The 21,603-nt window shown below is 36.9% G+C and overlaps 1 protein-coding gene across 4 annotated transcripts in view; it reads right to left on the minus strand.

The window, feature by feature from the left end:
• The window catches only part of dpydb (dihydropyrimidine dehydrogenase b), a 303,079-nt gene that overhangs the window by 160,067 nt on the left and 121,409 nt on the right, over positions 1–21,603 (minus strand). For all 4 annotated transcript variants that reach the window (XR_015477648.1, XM_087239143.1, NM_212893.1 and 1 more), the window contains 3 exon segments: positions 20,991–21,201; positions 6,746–6,930; positions 3,965–4,180 (listed from right to left, as the gene is read on the minus strand). Coding sequence is in view for 3 of the 4 variants with exons in the window: in XM_087239143.1 (XP_087095269.1) it covers positions 3,965–4,180; positions 6,746–6,930; positions 20,991–21,201 (612 nt within the window). In the remaining variant the exon portion in view is untranslated.

The following is a 21,603-nucleotide window of genomic DNA, read 5'->3' on the forward strand; positions in this document are numbered from 1 at the left end:
GATTTTATGCCAGAATCAACAGAAGTATCCAGTAGATTTCTACTACGAATCACAATTTTTACCAACCCAGGCTCACCTCTATATACATTTTTGGAGAGCAAGAGGTACGTTTTTTTGCACTTTTCGTATTTGAGAATCCGACAGAGTCCGCTGTGTACACTTTTTTTAGACCTCAATTTTCTCTCGCGAGTGCCATTTGCCCCTGCTGTTCTCATGCAAATCCACTAGAGGCCGCTGTTGACTGACTGACTGACCAACTGACCGATCCCCCCACCCTCCCCTTTTCCTAAACTCAACCAATAGTATTTTGTAAAGCACCGATTGACCCACCTGCCCCCTTCCTTAAATCCAACCGCAGTGTTTTGAAAAGCAATCCAGAAAAAGAAAAGCCCTCGCCTGATTTTTACCACATTTTCAGATTTTACCACATTATTACCCTGTTATTTACTTGTTTATTTTATTGTTTGGCTTCTGTTTTTGTCTGCTTTCTGGAACTGTTCTTCATCAGACTCAAACCTCATTGTCACGGAAATCTTACTCTGCATCTCAAGTCCGCCGACATACCCATCAAGCTACTAAACAAACTGGTAACAGCGGAAAAGCAGTCCATAAGGGCGTAAGCGGGATAAGGAACAATATCATATCGCCCCGCAGCATTTGTTTTAAAGATGAAATGCAGCCATACGTAGTTAGGCTCAGAGATATTGGAATGATCTTTATACACCCACCATCCACTTTAACATCACCTGTTAAGAGACCCCTCCTAAACTGAAATTTTTTGGAGCTTCAAAATGGTAAACAAACTCCCTGCTAAAATGTAACAAATACTTCTATTTCGGGGGTTGGTTTGTCACTTTTGGTGTGAACATGCTGTGTATGCTTGATTGCTGCTTCAGATTGCGGATGTTCGTATGGTTTGTCTCATCATTGCTTTTAAAAATTTATGCTTCTCTCATAAATTAGTTTGGGTTCCTTCCCAATATCACCTTTGACTTGTTTTGTCGGGATTGGCAGAGCTGCACGACAATTGAATCCTTTAACAATGACATTCCTATCGAACTGAACAGTATCAGCATTGAACTGATTTGCATCCTGAGAAACTGCCTGATGCATTGAGCTTGTTTTACACTGATGCACCTGATTTTCTGTTGTATAATTCAGTATAGCAATAAAAGTGAATTAATTTGACTGTGGGGTCAGACATGCGTCATGTTTTTTCCTGGAAATAATGTTTCTAAATGAGCTGTTGACATGGTATTGAACCAGATTTTGGCAAAAACCCAAACAATACAAACATAAAAATAAAACAAAACAATCTGAAAAATGAGTTATATATGTGTAATAACAATGGAATGACACAAGGAGAAAGTACTGAACTACGGAAATATATTTAATACTTTATATAAAAGGCTTTTCTTTGGTGATGGAAGCTTAAATATGCCTCTCATATGGAGAAAGTCACATAAATTGCTCAGGTGTGATTTTTTTCCACAGATTTCAAGAGTGTAAAAACCTTGATGGTTCTGTGGGTCACATCTATCAAATCTGATTTTGATTTTTGATTTTCTATTGGATCCAAGTCAGGTGATTGGCTAGGCCATTCTACACTTGATTTTCTTTCTCTGAAACCGTTTGAGAGTTTCTTTGGCTGTGCTTTGGATCAGTGTCTTGCTGAAATGTCTTCCCTGTTTTCATCTTCACCATTCTGGTATGCAGATGTTGGACTGAAACAGCTAATATTAATTTACAATGACGAAGGGGAGAGGGTTGCTGAATAACTACTGAAAGATTTGAGCTGGTGTCTGGACTTTCACTGCCTTTTTACATCTCCCTTTCTTTATGTGTTTAATACATTTTCACTTTGTCATTTCATTATATTACACATAACTTAATTTGTATAACAATTTTGCTTTATTTTATTTGCATATATGTATTTCTTCGGTTGTAAAGTCAACAGCACCTATAGAAATATGTTTTTTTTTCTTTATTATCTATACTTATTCCCTACCTGTATATTTTCAGATTTAATTATTGTCAGTGGCTATTGATGTGGATGCTGTACTGTTAATTGTAATTGTTTAATATTTATTACATATTGAATATTTATCATTGACAGCATTTTGAGTTTGGGAAAATGGTTAAATAAAATAGTAGTATTAGTAGTGTCAGGGTTCTGCCACTCCAGTCCACTGCTTGGCACTTGCACTCTTGTACTCATATTTCTGTTGGTTCTGTTGGAATTTGGCTGTTTCATTCTCAGCGTCTCAGTCTAGTTGATTCGGTTTGCGCTAAGATGACACATGCGCGTTGCATATGAGTGAGCACACGGGAATGTTTTTTTATTTATCGTGTGCTCGTGTCTTGCATCTAATAATGTTGGTGTTGTCTAAGCATGTGGCTGGGTGTTTACATTGTGGTTGCGTGCTTTTGTGGTGTGCTTCAGTGTTGTGCTTTTACGCCCCATTCACACGGGCCGTCAGCTTCTATGCCTTCCATTCACTTTGAATGGGTGACGTTAGGCGTTGCCGAACTGCATTGTGGATCAGTCAGCGCCACGTCAGAGGCGTTACTCGCTGCAAATGTTGGGACTTGCTTAACTTTTCAAGCGCCGACGGAAGCGTCAGCCAATCAGATTGCTGTATGCAAATACACCAGCTCAGACAGTGGCCTATTGCTGACTAATTTCATTGGCTGATGCTGCTATGGCGATCGCATCAGCCCCAACTTCAGACACGCCCTCTGTCGGTGCCGTGTGAATTGGGCGTTAGTGCTGTCTTAGGAACACGCAGTTAATGAGTTCTCTCATTGGCTCCGTGTTCTTGTCCTTATTTACGTGAGCACATGGTTTCTGCTGTTTTCTCGTGTCAAGTGCTCTCCCGTCTATTTCATTATAAATAAAATAACATAGCTTCTTTTTCCCCAATCCCCGACTGTAACAAGTAGTAGTAGTAGTAGTAGTAGTGGTGGTGGTGGTGGTGGTGGTGCTACAGCAACGTCATTAAGTCCTATGGTTAAATACAACAGAATAAGTTATAAATTCCATAAGAACTTAAAGGTATTAAACTTTTACACGTATATATTTTCTTTTACTTCATTTAGATACTTCAAAAATATTGAACTATTTTGAGTTCTCCAGGCAACGGCAAATCTCTTTGAAAATGTTCGCTCTTTCATTCCTTCGTTACTTACTTCGCTATTCTTTGAAGCCTCTTTAAACGTTGTCATTGGCTTTCTGAAAAATTCTTTGTGAAAGTGACGCTCTGATCGGAGAGCTGCGCGGACGCCTCCTGCTGTTGCCATGGCGACATCTGATACGACTCAAACCCTGCGCTCTTTTCTCCTTTCTTTTTTTTATTCTATTTCCATTTCTAGCTCCACTAATCAAGGACTGCCAGTAAGCCCAGAACAAACAGATGTTACCGATTAATTTTCCCATCACTTGAATTAGAAAGTAAATTAAAACAAAAAGATTTTCTGCTGGAGTTCAATAAACAACTCATGCCTGTTTCATTTTTTTTACCTCCTGTCAAGAACAAATGTTACATTGCTAACAAGGCAGATGCATGGCTGCCTAATGGGAGGGTTGTTGGTTTTCCAGCTCTTTTTTTAAAGCCACCAGAATGTGGCTCATTATGGCTGGTGTTATAAGTGTGTGCATATGTGTGTGTGTGTGTGTGTGTGTGTGTGTGTGTGTGTGTGTGTGTGCGTGTGCTGTTTCGCAAGCTGGAAAGGGTTGCATTATTGTTAGCAGTGCCCAGTGTTGGTGCTTTCATATGCTTATGACCTTTCGGGGATTTATGCCAAGGTTTCAGTTTGTGTGATGTTGTACAAAAGACTTTGCTCTGCTGATACTTTGCAATGCAGTGCACGCTTCCCACACAAACATACCACCCAAACCCTGCCATGAGTGCATGTGCAGCCTATGGCATTCTCCATGTTGATTTGATGTGTTCTGTAAATATACCTTGTCCAGGCCAAAGGTCTTGGTGAGGGCGAACCCCCAGCCCTGCTCGAAGGCCCTGCGGATCATGGCTGCGCTGGTCGTGGGAGGAGCGCTGGCCAGTCCAAAGGGGTTAGGAAACTTGATCCCGCACATCTCCACGCTGATGTCCACTGTGTCAATGGCGCAGTGGAACAAGGGCAGTCTGGGAGTGGCACTTATTGTGTTACCATGAAGAGACTGCAGAGAAAAAATTACATATAAACAATCACTATAAGAACATCATATCTGCTAAATGAGCAAGGTTTCAAATAATCAATTTACATTCACATTGACTTTTAAGATTACAGATGCATAGGTTTACTCTATGTTGTTAATAATAATAAAAAAATAATAAAACACACACACACACACACACACACACACACACACACACACACACACACACACACACACACATATATATATATATATATATATATATATATATATATATATAATTTAATTGTATGCTTTTTTGAATACTACTTATTTTTAGATCTTTTTAATATAATATAATTAATATTATAATAATGTTATGGTAAATAATATATATTGAATATTATGATAAAGCACTTTCTGACATCTTAAATGTGAATTATGCTCTCTCTCTCTCTCTCTTTATAAACAATACATTCGTTTTTTGTTTTTTTTTAAATCATGCTCAAGAAAATTACATGGATAACCTTTAGGGCCATTTAAATGTTACACAATTTTGTTAATAAACATAGTGTTGTTTAATTGGTATGGTTTTTGAGATTTGCTTTGGTACCAAAATTGGTATTGGTACAAGCCTAATCCTAACAAACATCCATTATATTTATATATACATACAAAATATTAAAATAAAACTGTATAATATGGTTCCATTAGCTAATGTTAATTAATGTATTTTTTTAACATGAACAAACAATAAACAATACATTTATTTAAGGATTTAAGGTTATATATATATATATATATATATATATTCAATATAAATACAATTTCAGCAGATGACTTGAATAGATGGTCAAGAATTTATAATTTTTGATCAATTGGGATGATTCTATAGGGGAGTGATCTGCATAAAATATAATAAAAAAGACAAGTTAAATAGAATAAAATAAAGATGCAAAAAAAAAAAAACAATTATTAAAGGTTTTCTGGGAAGTCAAACAGTATTTATAAGCAAAAATTGAACAATCATATAATAATAATAATAATAATAATAACGCTGTACCGTTTTGAGTAAATAATTATATAATGTACAATTAACCTTTAAGCTGTAAAGGTTTCATTTATTACACATGCAAATAATAAACTTTCACTCTAAGGTTTAAATATGAAATTACTCCACTATGTTGTTAATTGTAACTACATTGCAGATCTCTGCAATGTGACTGTTGTGAACTCGCATTGCAGTATCGATGATGAAACAATATACTGTGCAGCCATAAATGGATTCATTTATTCATGTTAGATACTGAAAATAATGTTGATCATTGTTGCATCCCTCACAGTGCATTAAAAAACGTTAACAAGCACAACTTGATACTGTATTAGTAAATGTTAAACCATAATTAATAAATGCTGTACTAGTGTTCATTCTTTATTTATGTAAGTAAATACATGAACTAATAATAGCTAATGGACGCTTATTGTACAGTTTGACCTATAATAAAATATACAATAACTACAAATATTATCATATTATCGATAACTAAAATATAGTATAATATAAATAATATTAAAGTGCTTTCTATTTTAAAATTTGTCACAACCTCCAAACAGTCGTAATAAAATCCTACACAGTAGTTGTTTGTTAAAGTGTAAGAATGTGTCATTTGTTTTCATTTTAGACAACACACTACGTCTAAAACTTTAGATAGCAACAGAAAAGAGTTGAACATGTATAAAAAGAACACTTTCACGCCGCAAAGTCATTTTTTATTTTGTTGACAAGCAGAAATGATGGCCCTTATTTTTCTCTGGCAGACAGAGGCTGCACTGAGCATGTGCTGAGTACGTGTCATCACTCTAGTCTGTTTGTGACTGAGTACATTTATTGTGTTACAACTGCCTCTGGTCTCCTCTACGAGCACAGAAACACAGCTTTTTCCGAGTTTAAAAATCCAGACAAGCAAGCAGCCCTTGCTAGAGAGCATCATCTCATCCCACCGAAAATCCATACACAAAGCCCTAAAACCAAAATTTAAACACAACACCCACCACAAAATGGATCGCATCTTCCAATGATTTACGTGATCTTGAACCGCTGAACCCATTAGCAAATATTTGAACAGCTCTTTCTCTGTAGTCCAGAATTACAGAATGCTTTTGCTGGGGTGGGATGGGGGGATGAATTTGCCGAACAAACACTTCAGCGTGACTTCCTCTGGCCACAGTTACATTAGCGATTAACCTCTATGTGAACCTGCTCTTTATGCTGCCGCTTAGGTCTGTGTGCGAAATCAGAGAAATCGCAGTCTTCTAATAGGAAAACGAAGTAAGAATCGGAGTATTCCAAGCCAAAAAGTGCTCAAGAAGTCACCCTGAGGGAAAACACACAAACCAAAAAAAGCGTCCCTATGGAATAATGCCCTCGCTATAAAAACTGCGAGCGTAAAAGTTTGAGTGCTGCACTAATGCTGTAAATTGCTGGCACTGACTCATATTGTGAAGCAGCCTCTCAGAGCTACACAACTGTGGCCAAACACTAAGTATGTTGTGTAAGACGTCCAAATGCAGAATGAGATGGATTGGCTTATTGAGTGGAGAGCCCACCTGGATGTACTTGTGAATGTGCCAGGAAGCTTGTTTGCCGTCGTTGACAGACTCCACGGTGGTGTTGGCAAAGCCTGCGATGTCTCCGCCGGCGAACACCCAGGGTTCAGTGGTCTGCATGGTTTCGCTGTTCACCTCAGGAGTCCCCCATCGGTTCAGCTTTATTGGATCCAGGGCCTTCGTCACTGTTCCAGCACACAATGTGGAGAAGAGCAATGTGGAGTTAGAGCGACAGCACGCACCGTATAAACTGTTTTTAAAGAAGTACTTACTTTTATTTAGTATTTAGCAAGGGATAGAGATAGTTCACTCAAAAAAGTCTAACTTGTTCAAAGAAGATATACCTGTACTGAATAATGTTGAAAACCTTTAACCACTGACTTGCATATATTTGCTATTTATACTATGGATGCCACTGATTATAGGTTTCAAACTGTGAGTTCACACCGAAGGTGGCGAGAACGTCAAAGTTCGCTCTGGACTTCCCTGGCGACAAACGCTGTCTGCCTTTACTGCTCTGCCGGTGAGACTGAGAGCGTCAAAATTCACTAAACTGATCTTGTATTTAAAGGGGTCGTTGAAGCAAATCACTTACATTCCCGCATAAAGTGTGGATAGTTTGAAAATGTTGATCAAATTCATTAAACTATGGAAGATTAAGTTGTTTCATGTGGTGTGGCTTTGCTCCACTTATTCAATATGGGTTCATGTCTGAAATATTCTGAAAAAGCAATACTGGTTTGTATTGATACTACAGTTAGCATGAGAATCCTGCTTTAAAAAAATACATAAATATAATCTAATGGTCTTTGTTTTACCCATAAACACATCATAAATAAATAAAGATAAGCTGCACACAAATTACCACCTGTAGATTGCTTTATCCGTGGAAGGTTGGTCGGTAAAAAAGGTGCACAACCAACACTATCTGAGGTTTTCACTAAAGTTATAAAGTAGTGTGAAAGTGAAAGACTGAAACAGTAAACTGATGCTGTGACATGTTAACTGATAGATTCAAAAGACCGAAGAGTGGTTAGATAAAGACAAAATTATTGAAATATCACATTTAACAACTATATGAAACGTGATCCAACAGTATATCCTTGATAAACTGTCCGACGTGCACTGCTCTTTAGGAGCTGTGTGTGTGTGGGGCTGTGTGTGTGTGTGTATCTGTGTGTGTGTGTGGTCACGTAATGTGAATTTTCAGGGGATGGAGAGCTGTTCTGAAATGCTAGGTAAAACACGGTGTGGATGTGGATAATTTTCATTCTAAAATGGCATTTTAATACTAAGAGGTATTAGTGTAAACAGGGCCTAAGTGTGTATTTTTCAACGCTGTTTTGCGACAGGGGCGGGGCGGGGGATCGACGATGCTGGCTCAGCATCATGTTGTCTATTGGTCATCGGTGATGGACGATGGCATCGTTATCAACCCAGGCTCATTCTGAAAATGTACCCCTATATACATTTCTGTGGAGCGGCAAATACATCCCAGGAGCTACATTTTTTTGCAGTTTTTGTTTTCGTGAATCCACCAGAGGCCGCAGTTTACACTTTTTGAGACTTCAAATTTCTCTCGTGAGTGCCATTAGTGTTTTCCCCAACCAATAGTGTTTTCAAAAGCACCCACTTCCCTAAACTCAACCGACATTGATTTCAAAAACAATTCAGAAAAATAAAAGCTCTTGCCTGATTTTGATCACATTTTCAGATTTTACCACATTCTCACCATGTTATTTTTAAGTTTATTTTATTTTTTGGCTTCTGTTTTTGTCTTGCATGGTTTCTGGAACCGTTCTTTTTCAGACTCGAACCCCGTCATCCTGGTCAACTACTCTCTGCGTCCGACGTACATTGCGAGCTATTGGACAAACGTAACAGCAGGTAAGCAGTCCATACGGAGGTAAGCGGTCAACTGGTAAATGCAAAAAGTAAACGACGTCATTCCACCCCGTAGCTTTTTTTTTTAAGACAAAATGCAGCCATACTTTCAAAATCTTGGCCCATGTTTAACATAATAACTTTGTTCTTTTAAGTAATGCAGTACTTTACTCGTTACTCGTAACCCATATTAATTGTAATGCATTACCCCCAACGCTGATGGTAAATATATAGGTAAAATTTTGTCTCTTGAAGAACAGTGGCCAAGTATAAAGATTTATATCATGTATTGATATATACTTTTCAAATACACTTAATGACATTTTGACTTTTGTAAATCACAATGAAAGTTTAAAAAAGGATAGCCAAACAGTGTGACACTATTTAGTAATTGTTCAAATATTTTAACTGTACAGTACAGAGTGTGTAAACAGTATACTGTAGCAGTGCCATATGATGAATGACACTATAGATCAGTTTTACTGTTCAATGCGACCAAAAGTAGACCACATTTTGTCAAGGTAGTTTTTTGAGAAACTGCACAATTTAATATCAGCTTTAGACTGAAGCAAATAGACACTTGTAAATAGATGCATTTATTTCATTTATTCACCAACTGTTTAACAGTAGGACTGCAATGAATTACACAAAAGAATGCCTTTAAAATTCAAGCACATGATGGCACTTAAATAAAACACTGCATTCATTACTTTCCCACCTAAATACAACATATTTTTCCATTGACCATTTTAACACATCCAAGGTCTTCTGAATGCTTGTATGTAGTTATTTTTCTTCATGGTCATGCAGGGGTCCTGGCAGATAACCACATGTGCTGTTCATATTCACTTTCCTTTAAGATACTTCCAACAACCAGATACTTTTACAACAAAATGAACCTCATTTTTTTAAATGTTTGGCAAAAAACTGACTTGTCTTTCAAATGTGTGTCTTTTCTTTTGATATTTTGTTATCTAATGCAATGGCATTCTTACAGTTTTCTTACAGTTCTATTGTTGACAGTGTACAGTATTTTGTATCAAGACTGTACTGACATGCTGTATTGTGCATTGGTTTGGATGGAACATGTTGAATGGATCATTCATAGCCTTGAGCAGTCATTCGCTATTCACTAGTCAGGTGCAGGTATGGTACAGAGCACAGCATTTAGGTCCCCAAGGTAAAAATCCTATTCATCTTCACCATGGAGGTGGTGGTTTTTAACAATATAGCATTTAAAGAAAGATTATGACTTAATCTTATTTTTAACAGGTGAATTCTTGGCAAACTGCTTTCCTTGTGATTCTGCTAAAAATGATTGATTCTTCAACAACTGTAATTATTTAATTGTGGCAGTCTCTCAATACTCTGAAAATGTGCTAATATTATATGCATGAGTTGCTGTAAACATTTTCAAAAGTTTTTAGAAATATAAAAAAAAAAAACTAAATACAATTTATATTAACAAATTGCAAATAGCATATGCATTTAGCCAAAAATACTTTAAATCTATTTAGACAAATAAATTAACAAACAAACAAATAAATAAATAAATAAATAGGATACATGGGGCTCTCTACTCTTGTATACATTGTTGAAAAGTGTTGGCACCATACTGTAGCTTGTGGTAAAATTCTGTTTCCCCTTCAGTCAGTCACTCTGAGTTATGTTGAAATGCCAAATTGTTCCACAATTTAGCACAGTGGTGCCTGGAAGGTTCCTGCAGTGTTTCCAACTCTGATCAGACACAACTAAACCAACTAAGTAGGATCCGAATAAGCATTTGGCTATTAAATACAGGTGTGTTTGATCAGGGGTAGAGATACTGTAAACACTGCACCCCGGCTTTAGCACATCATAAAGTATGAATGGGGGAAAACTATATTATATTTGTATTTTTGGGGATGTTTTCATCCACTCTGGGGTGAATTTGAGTCTTAATTTGGCCATAATTTCTCTGTGTTTCAGCTTGCATAATGAGTTTATGTGACAAATCTTATTTTGACAAATATTTTGAGAAAATACTTTGAAAAAAAAAAGAAAACTACTAAACTGCTTAGAAAAGTACAATATTTTAACTCTAGCTAAATGTTATAAATGATGTCACTGATTTGGTGTAAAAAAACACTGAAGATTACGTATTTATAATATAAAAAGCATTCATTTTTTACCTTTTATCAAAGTCTTGGAAATATTAAACAACATTGCCTTTAATGCATTGTTTTTAAGTGAAGTTTATTCATAAACTAATTTTGAGAGGATCACGTGCTTATGATTTATCACGGCCGGTCTCAAATTTGCTAATCAGTATCTTCCAATCATTCGAGCCCTAAGCTACTATAAATAACCACAGTTTTCAGTTCACTTTATCTTCGTTTGGAAGAAACCCCCCTCCTCCCCTTTTCTTCTCCTTTACCTCTGACTGGGCGACATGGCGGCCTAGTGGTTAGCACTGCGAGCCCCACAGCAAGAACACCGCCGGCCCTGGTCTCTCAGGACCGGTGGATGTTTCTGTGAGGAGTTTGTATGTTCTCCCCGTGTCCGCGTCGGTTTTCACCGGGTTCTCCGGTTTCCTCCCACCATCCAAAGACATTCAACATACATAACAATCAAACATTTATCTAACCCTCGTGTTCCCTTAGCTACCGCAGCGGGGGAGTTCTGATATCCACCGAGCTCAGGCTCCCCTCTCGCTCTGCCAAACGGGAGGAAGCCCCGGACTCGAGGAGTCCTTGAGCTAGGGGCTCTCTCCCGGGACAGCATGCCAAACAAGCTTTTATAAATCATCAGCTAAGTGTGAACTGTTGAAATTATGTTGGTGGCTGTTTTTACCCCATTTGCTTCCATTATAACCACATTTTGATTACAAAACCGTGAGCCCATATAATCATGCAATTTTTATTGATAGCAAGTTTTCCTGAATGGAAGAGAAAAAATTTGTCATTTTTACTGTTGATCATCAGTTGGTACCATTAACGCTTTAGATAGGCCTGTGCAAGAAAGCTTAGTTTCTGGATTTTTAATGGAGTATAATTGCAAATTAAAGTGTTTCTATGTGTATGTTTGTGTGTGAGAGTAACCTTTGCGCACTTACCTAGATGTGTATGAGAAAATCAAAATATGCATCTCAGTTCTCAGAACTACATGGAGTAAACAAAAACAAAGACTGTGTTTATACACCACCACATGTAGTTATAATGGAAGTCAATAGAGCAAAAACAGCAACCAAAATGAGGGGGAAAAAAAATGAAAATCCAACAACGCATCAAAGCCAATGTTGTAACTAATCATTTACACGTGCAAGTGATAAAAGGTGAAAAAATCCAATAAAAGCTACTTTTTATATTGAAAATATAAATATATATATATATATATATATTTTTATTTTTTTACCAAATCATTGAGATAATTTGTGAACCTGGCAATGAAAGAGTTAAAATCGTGTAATTTTCTAAACCTACAGTATTTAGTAGTTTTGATCAGGACTGAGGTGAATTAACAGATTTATGTAAAAAAATAAAAATAAAAATTAATCTGATGCATTTTTACAGCTGTTTAATTCAGTGAATGTTTTCATCCATAAGATAATAAAAGGGTACAGTAATAAATGCTTTAATTTTTTTTTCAAAATCCATCAATCAGTCTTGACAAACAAATAACCACTAGCTCTGCCAACTCCCATTAAGCACCGCAAATTAAGCAATTAGGCACAAACGCATGGTCATTTTCTTTTCTTTCTTTCAAATATGTAATGGGGAATGTCTACAGGGGAATATGTAAGATATTATGTAATAGGCGATGCGGTGCTGTAGTTAGTAGTGCTGTCGCCTCACAGCAAGAAGGTCGCTGGTTCGAGCCTCAGCTAGGTCAGTTGGTGTTTCTATGTGGAGTTTGTATGTTCTCCCTGCGTTTGCGTGGGTGCTTCGATTTCCCCACAGTCCAAAGACATGTGCTATAGGTGAATTGGGTAGGCTAAATTGTCCGTAGTGCATGTGTGTGAATAAGTGTGTATAGATGTTTCCCAGAGATGGGTTGCAGCTGGAACAGCATCCGCTGTGTGAAACATGTGCTGGATAAGTTGGCGGTTCATTCCACTGTGGCAACCCTAGATTAATAAAGGGACTAAGTCGAAAAGAAAATGAATGAATGTTTATGTAATAACATTATATACAGTACTTAAGCACATCATATGAAGGGAAGGAAACAATAGTATATATTTAATAGTTCATCTTCTGTAGATTTTTAGTACTGTTAATTTGCAAATACAGATAACTGTTTTATTCATTTTCATAAAACACGTTTTAATCGGGCATCACAGTGGCATAGTGGGTAGCAAGAGCACAATCGCTGGTTCGAGCCTCAGTTGGGTAAGTTGGCATTTCTGTGGGGAATTTGCATGTCCTTTCTTCGCTATAGGTGAATTGGGTAAGCTAAATTGTCTGTAGTGCATGTGTGTGAATGAGAGTGTATGGATGTTTCCCAGAGATGGGTGGCAGCTGGAAGGGCATCCGCTGCGTAAAACATATGCTGGATAAGTTGGCGAATCTTTCCGCTGTGGCGACCCCAGATTCATAAAGGGACTAAGCTGAAAAGAGAATGAATGAATGAATTAATTAATTAATAAAATTGTCCTTAGTGTATGTGTGTGAATGGGAGTGTATGGGTGTTTCCCAGTGATGGGTTGCAGCTGGATGAGCATCCGCTGCATAAAACATGTGCTGGATGAGTTGGTGGTTCATTCCGCTGTGGCAACCCCTGATTAATAAAGGAATTAAGCCAAAAAGAAAATGAATGCTTGTCATTGTTCAATGAAGAGATCATATGCAAAAAAAAAAAAGCATAAAAAATGATGAAACCAAAGAATATGTATTTATGCAGTAAATTCTACATTACATAAAATGATCACATTTCCTATGCATATTTAGATTTGAGCATTTTACCTAACTATTATTAAATTGTAATAAAAAAAGTGGCCATTTTAGGGGAAGGACCATTCTCATTCTAAAAAAAGAACCTGATTGAGCAAACCTCTGAGCGGGATGAGTCATCAATAATTCAGGTCTGTTCACTAGCGTGCATTAACATAATCAAAGCCAACAACTATACACTGATAGCCACAAATCTCACGCATGTGCTCTTAGAGTGTCCAAACGCTTTTTCTGTTGCCACCGAGGACACGCAACTATTCACTTAACGACTGCTGGATATTGTTTAAGCTGAAAAATGAAGACATGTCTTTGATGGAGGAAGAAATGACAGTCCCTCTGGATGCCTGCGTGAGACAAGCAGAGGAATTTGTAACCCTGACGGCCCTGTTGATGCTTTTGCTGTGGCTGTTATTGTTGAGTATTTTTCCCCCTTCCTTTTCCATTTTTTTTTTCTCGAGACCAATCCCCTGGTCCCTCCGTCTGCTCTCCTCGCCTGACGCTCCAGTGATCATGAAGACTGCCGGCCTCATCACTTTCAGCAAAAAAAGAAAAAAAAGAAAGAAAAAGAAACACATCCTCACACCCTTCTTGTTTGTTTCCCTCCTCCCTTTCTCTCTATGTCTGTGTGTCGTACACACACACACACACACGCACACACACACAGGCTGTGGAGTGTGACAAATCTAAGGGACTCCTGAGATCTTCCCTTTAAATGAAATGGCCTCCTCTCAAAATCCAGTAGTACTCTCCAGAGTAACTTCTCATACAACTGCTCATTGCCAAGCTCCATTAGAAGATAGAATGCATGCCGCTGTGTGAAGTGCAGACAGGAATGCGCTGGCATGAAGAAAAGGTGCATTACTGAAAACCTGCATACTGCTATTTGTCAATATGTGCACTGGAGAAAACAGCGACCACAGGGATCCAGATGAACTGTTATAGCACAAAGAACACCCAAGCCCCTTACTAAACATTAGGAGCATACCTGTCAACCCTCCAGTTTTTTCCTGGGATTATACCGTATTTTACAGTTCTATTACACTATTATTCTGTAAAGGCATTTTTCCGTTTTTCTCCCATATTTCCAATCGTTCTATGAAGGGTGGCAATAAACATTAAAGAGCCAATCCTCCCTACGCAACCCGTACCACCAAACCAACAGTGGAAGCACCTTACACTTAAATGTGAGTCTGTTTTGTGATTTCATTTTATTTAGGCATTAAAACACTTTGAAATAAATATAAAAACGGCAGGAATCCCTTCTTTTTCATCACAGGTGCCTCCTATGCAATCCTCAAAACATTCATATAGCGGTGCGTGACTGTCAGCTGACGTGCTCCATAGTGATAAATAGTTTCCCCAAACAGATTCTGTACATATAAATCATAATAATAACATCTAAAGTTGTCAATCTTGGTGGATTTTCTTTCAAACACAACTAATTTTGTCCTAAATGAGTAAAAAAGTTAGGAAAGCAATCGAATGATTTCATTTGAACGTTAGATGTATGCATTTTTAAAGTGACACCACTGTTATTTAATGTCATCACACTAAAAATCTAAATAAATGGGATTCATTCGTTGCTCTTTAATCAGAATGGGTAAGTTATAAAGTGAAGAAAAGATTCATGAGATTTGATAACTTGGTTATATTTCTTTATAATAACTATTAACTTTAATAAGCTGAAATGTTTATAAACTGCTATTTTATTCGTTGCTAATGTATACTATTTATTTTTTTGTTTGTAAATATTAATAATAAAACATATTACCGACCGTGTAACTGTTTAAAGACAATGAAGCAGCTCTAGATGAACATATTTAGTAATTTGGGATGTTATGGTGGGCATATCTCTTATTTTTACATGCCAATGTTGACAGGTATGATAAGGAGCACAAACAGAACATATAGGGGTGCAATGCTGTAGACTGCAATGCAGCGATTCACATATCCCCCATTTTAACTGCATTACCAACAAATGATTTGCTAAATTACATGACTGCATCTTGGTTCTTTTCAACTAGTTCTGATCAAAGCAATCAGAGTGGTGTGAAAAGGACCCAAATCGGCAGAAAATGCTAAAATGTATCATGTATTGCCTTTGGTCTAGATCAATCTAGATCAAATGAACTGAACTGAAGATATAACAGCACCCTTAATCTCCATAATATAAACAGCACAGTGACACAGGAAGGAAGCAGATCTCATGTAACAATTATGAGAGATCCTACAGTTAGAACTTTCCCAATGATTATTTGGTGTATTTGGCATGTGAAGTTGCAATGATGAGTCACACACAATTTCGTTACAAAGTTCATGTGTGCGCACACACGGCGAACACACACACACACACACACACACACACACACACACATCCACACATCCACACACACACACACACACACACACACACACACACACACACACACACACACACACACACACACACACACACACACACACACACACACACACACACTTAACTTTGTACTGTTTTTAGATGGCAAATGAGACAGGATACATGTTACTATCCTCTGCTGTATGGATATCTATAAAATCACTGTAATTCATGAACATGCACTGATTTAAAAAAACATTTTAAACTTGTAAAACTCATACTTGATCACAGTGAGCTAAACAGATCTTTTAATCGCAGTTGCTTTGTGCACGTCCTGTCTTGTGGATATGATTATACATGTTACTATGGAGACATGTTAATATGTAGCTGTCAGTCAATTCGGTGGGCAGGAAAACCGCACTCCTACGTCACATGGCAGTGGGCCTTAAAATGGGAGGGATTTGGATCCTATTTTAACACCAGGAATTAAAAAAAAAGAGACTTATTGTGTTTAAAATCACCCAAACATAACTGTAGACAAACTATACATACACACAATTCTGTCCAAACAACTCCCAAAAGATTATTTTCATCATAGGTGCCCTTTAATAATATCAAATAAACTTGTCTCTGAAATGTGGTAATTTGACAGTAGCTTTGGTTGAGTTTAAATTACCTTTAAAACAATGCATAGATTTAATTAATACATTTAATAAATAATACATTAATAAATATAATTAATACATGTGTTCTGCCAAAACTCAATATGAAATTAACATGTTAAAGGGAAACTTTACCCAGAAATAAACTCTGTCCTTATTTACTTTCACCTGTTTCAAACCTATTTGAGTTTCTTTGTTCTGTTGGAGACAAAAGAAGATATTTTGAAAAATGCTGGATGTTGAAGCCTATCAACTTCAATAGAAGAAAAAAAAATACTATTGAAGACAATACAGCCCAGCAACCAGAATTTTTCAAAATACATTCTTTTGTGTTCAACAGTAGAATGAAACACCAAAAGGTTTTGATCAAGTGAAGGAATTTTTTTTTTTTTTTGTGGGTGAACTATCCCTCTAAGTAACTGGATCATTGTTGAATTCTAGCTAATGTTTTCACTATTGCCAGTATCAGTTCTGGTAAATAATTCAGATGTATTTGGATTTAAACTAATAAGATTGCATGGACATTTGTGGTTCCTGAAATAATCCACTTCTCATCTGATCTCACAGTGCTGGTTGCATTGCAGCTTGTCAATGTGTCAATGAAGTTAAAATATTCACTGTAGCTCACAATGAAGTCTCTTTTTTATGGCTAAACTAATAAATGGTCACAGCAGCATGCGTTTCAAAAGAGTAGTTTTTTCAGGGTATTTTTTCATTTGCAACTTAATATTTCTTATTCCGAAAAGAAAAGGCAACATTATAAGTTAGCAGTCTTAAACTTTAGAAACAATTAAAAAAATATTAAATTATTAGAGGTGGTGTGGAGGCATAGCGGGTAGTGCTGTCACCTCACAGCAAGAAGGTTGCTGGTTCCAGCCTAGGCTGGGTCAGTTGACATTTCTGTGTAGATTTTGCGTGTTCTCCCTGTGTTTGTGTGGGTTTCTTCTGGGTGCTCTGGTTTCCCCCACAAATTAAAAGACATGTGCTATTGGTGAATTGGGTAAGCTAAATTGACCTTCAAGAGTTCACACTTAGCTGATGATTGATAATAAAGCTAGTTTGGCGTGCTGTCCCGGGAGAGAGCCCTGAGCTTATAAGATCCTCGAGCCCTGGGCTCCCTCCCGTTGCAAGGCGAGAGGGGAGTTTGAGCTCAGGTAGATCTTGATGACTCCCCTCTTTCTTGTTGAAGTGTCAGATACGAATGCTGAAAGGTGTACTCAGAGTTTAGCTAAAGTATTTGGATTAATTGTTTAGAGTGCTTGTTTTTGAACTGTGGAAAATCAGAGGACCTGGGGAAAAACCCACGCGACGCGATTGTGTTAGAATGAGAGTGTATGGGTGTTTCCCAGTGATAAGTTGCAGCTGGAAGGGGATGCGCTGCATAAAACACATGCTGAATAAGTTGGCGGATTAATAAAGGGACTAAAGCCGAAATGAATGAATAAATGCCCAAAGTCACTTTTTATAAATAGTCTTGGCAACTCTAGCCTTCAGCTTTTTAAGTTTATGAAATAACACTTTACTTGACGGGGGTGTTCATAAGACTGACTTGACACCTTCATAATCATGATAATACACGGCATTAATATGAAGGAGGTTTTATGGATGCCATTAAGTTTAATTTTAAATGTAAAGATGAATTTGTTCAGGATTTCTTTGTTAAGGCAGCTTGACATTACCAAGATAAATTAACCTGTCATAAATCTTTCATAAACACGACTAACGTTGTGTGGAATAATTATCTACCTTTATTTTGCAGTCATCATGTAGTTGGTTATGACATTGCTTGTCATGAGGCCATTATAACAGTCATGAGTATTTTTTCTGACCACGTTTTTCAGTAGAACAAACTTCTCATTTTAAATGTTAAAACTGTTGAATACTGTTATTGTTACAATTACCAGCAATTTAATATTTACAGACCGCTGATAAACATCCAGATTGCATAGAACTACAAATGTGCCATTTTATGGACTACAAGACACAATCATGCACTGCACACACACACTGGTTCCTAATCCTGGCTGACTGCTAACAAACACAGCTAAAAGCTGTTCAGAAATGAGGACATGGACTTTAAACACAGCACAGACAAACACGCAAGTTGCTGAATCTTGTTATACTGTTAGTGAACATGACGACGTGCTTCCCGTGCATTGTCTTGCAATGTACTGATCTTTGCTTTATTTGTTTTACGTTATCTGCTGCCTGCCTTTGATCATCCGCCTGTTTATGACCACGTCTCTGGATATGCCTGTATACATCTGTTTGCCTGTGTTGACTGTTGCTTGCCTGACCATTCTGTTGAATAATCCTGCATTTGGATTCGCACCATGCTGTCAGCGTCCCAGTCACATTAGTTATAGTTCTTGTTATTTATTTATTTTTTTCCTCAACTACAGTTTACTACAAATTAAATTCATTTCATTTAACCCTTTAAAGGGCGCTTATTGAAAAATTCACGGCAAAACCTAAGTGTTACTGGGGATTATTATAAGGCTAGTGAACAAATAAAATAAACACATTTTATACGTTTAAATAATTTTATACTCTATAATTTTATACAATTATACTGTAATCAATGTCAATGAAGGCACCAAATATGGCTACTCATAATTAACCAATTTCAATCTTACTAACACCCCCTTAGGTGCACTCAAAAATATTTTGCTGTTTGATACTTATCTAAAATTAGCTGAAACAACACAATTCTTGAGATTTTTTTTAAACAAATTTATTGCTTTATGTTCACTCTATTAAAATTAATTGATTTGTGTTGGGACAACATGAATGAAATGTTTGGGAGCCTGCATTTTGTACAATGTGTAGTGTTTCTGTTTATAGTTAATTGGTGTTTAATTTATTGTCTTGCTTTTCAAGTGATCAGTGTTTAATACTGCAAAAATAAAAAAATAAAAAATGCAGAATCTTGAATCAGCTATGATGCTCCAGAAACAGAAAAAACAGCATATTTGGAACAACATAAGGGGTCACAAATTTAATTCTGAATTATTATTATTATTATTATTATTATTATTATTATTATTATTATTACTTTTATTTTATTATATATATATATATATATATATATATATATATATATATATATATATATATATATAGTAATAATAATAATAATAATAATACAGAATTAAATTATATATTTATATATATATATATATATATATATATATATATATATATATATATATATATATATATATATATATATATATATATATTTTTTGTGAACTACTTTACCCGTTAATTGCAAAAATGTCTTAACGTTGCTTTGCTCTTAGGTGTAGGGGTCTGAAGGCAGACCCAGTCATGCTTCATGGAGTCCAGCAAAGGATCCTCATGCTGGTAAAAGTAGCCAGTCAGCTGCTCATCCCGCTGGCCAGTGGTGATCTAATCACCGAGCAGCCTGCCCACCCAAGATTGCAGGGGGAGAATTTCTCGCTATCTCAGCTTTTCTCTTCTCTAACGCGGCAACGCAGCCCTCTTCTGTCGGCTCCGCTGGCCATTGGAGTGGATAAGTAATTCATATCTTGGGCAAGGTGCGGGGAGTGAGTGGCATTTATAAGCTTGCTATCTCTGAGCTTCAAGCTGGTGATGAAACGACTCTCCGCTCAGAGACATTACAGTGTTTAGGATGGATGACAGGTCTGCTAGAGAGCAACAACACTGGGACAACAAAACGCTAAGTAAAGAAGAAAAAAAACATGAGGAGGTGAAACATATCCAGATAAATGTGTGCTGACAAATAAACAAATAATATATGGTGGGTTACACAAGTCTGAATTTTGCATTACCATGATTTTCAAAATGTCTTGGTATTATAAATATAAAAACCTCATCTTTTATGACTGTAATAATGGAAATAAATACTCAAGAATGTGTGATCCAGACATAATATGTGAATGTGTGCTTGATGTTTTTGGCTAATCTGCTGAAATGAGATTGTATTTGTGATGCTGGATTGATAAAGGATTCCCATAATGAAACCAGGCTCTCGTTTTGAGGGTCTTATCATCTCCTGCCTCTCTCTCAGAGTGATGGTTATCGGACTGTGGCTACTAAAATCTGCTAAGGAAAGATAAGTAGGGCAGTGCTGAATGCTTATTGACAAGGGAACAGTCTGGAGTCTGTGATGGTTCGCTGGGGAAATCTTTCACATGGACCACAGGTGAACAAACACGTGCTCTTTTAAAATCCCGTCTCAAACACAAGTACAAAATAATGTGTACATGGAATCATGTTGGTACTTCTACACTGCTTGCTAAACAGCTGGGAAATCAGTTTGGGAAATCCCATTGTTATTATTACATGCAATATATTTAGCTTAGAAAAATGTAAAAGAGTAAAAGGTAAACTCATTCCAACTACAACAACGTGTTCTTTAATACCTTCAGACTCAGCCCTGACCTTACCTGCTGGATCATTCAGCATGGAGCCAAAGGCACTGATGATGAAATCTGCTTTCAGGTGGACAATTTGCTCTTCGTCCACAATCCAGGTGCCATCCTCCTGCTGCTCTGTGCGGCAGAAGCGCAGGCCTGAGACACGTCCATTTTTCTTCATTACCTCATGAGGTGACAAGAAGGGCAGGAATTCACACTTTTCCTCTTTGGCTGCCTCCATCTTAAAATAAAATAAAAAATAAATAAATAAATAACTGAAATCAAACAAGATTAACGTGAACTTAATGTAGTGAGAATAACTGCATGCATTCATCTTGACTTGACACTGAACCTGAACTCCCAGAAAACTCATAGAAGATTTGAATATCTTCCTAAGCCTGCTTGCAAACAGCATAAGATGATGTTTTGGAGACCCAAATTTCCCATAATCTTCAAGAAGAATCTACAAAGCCAAGGTTCAAACCCCAGGAAGCAGTTTTGTATCTTCTGCTTGCTGCTTAACCCACCAGGTTTCTTCTACTCCTTCCAAGGTACTTCCTGATAACAGTACCCGTGGATTCAATTAAATTCAATTCAATTCATGTTTATTATATAGCGCTTTTACAATGTAGATTGTGACAAA

This window comes from Danio rerio, chromosome 2 (assembly GCF_052040795.2).
Source record: "Danio rerio strain M-AB ecotype USA chromosome 2, GRCz13ab, whole genome shotgun sequence".
Lineage (NCBI taxonomy): Eukaryota > Metazoa > Chordata > Actinopteri > Cypriniformes > Danionidae > Danio > Danio rerio.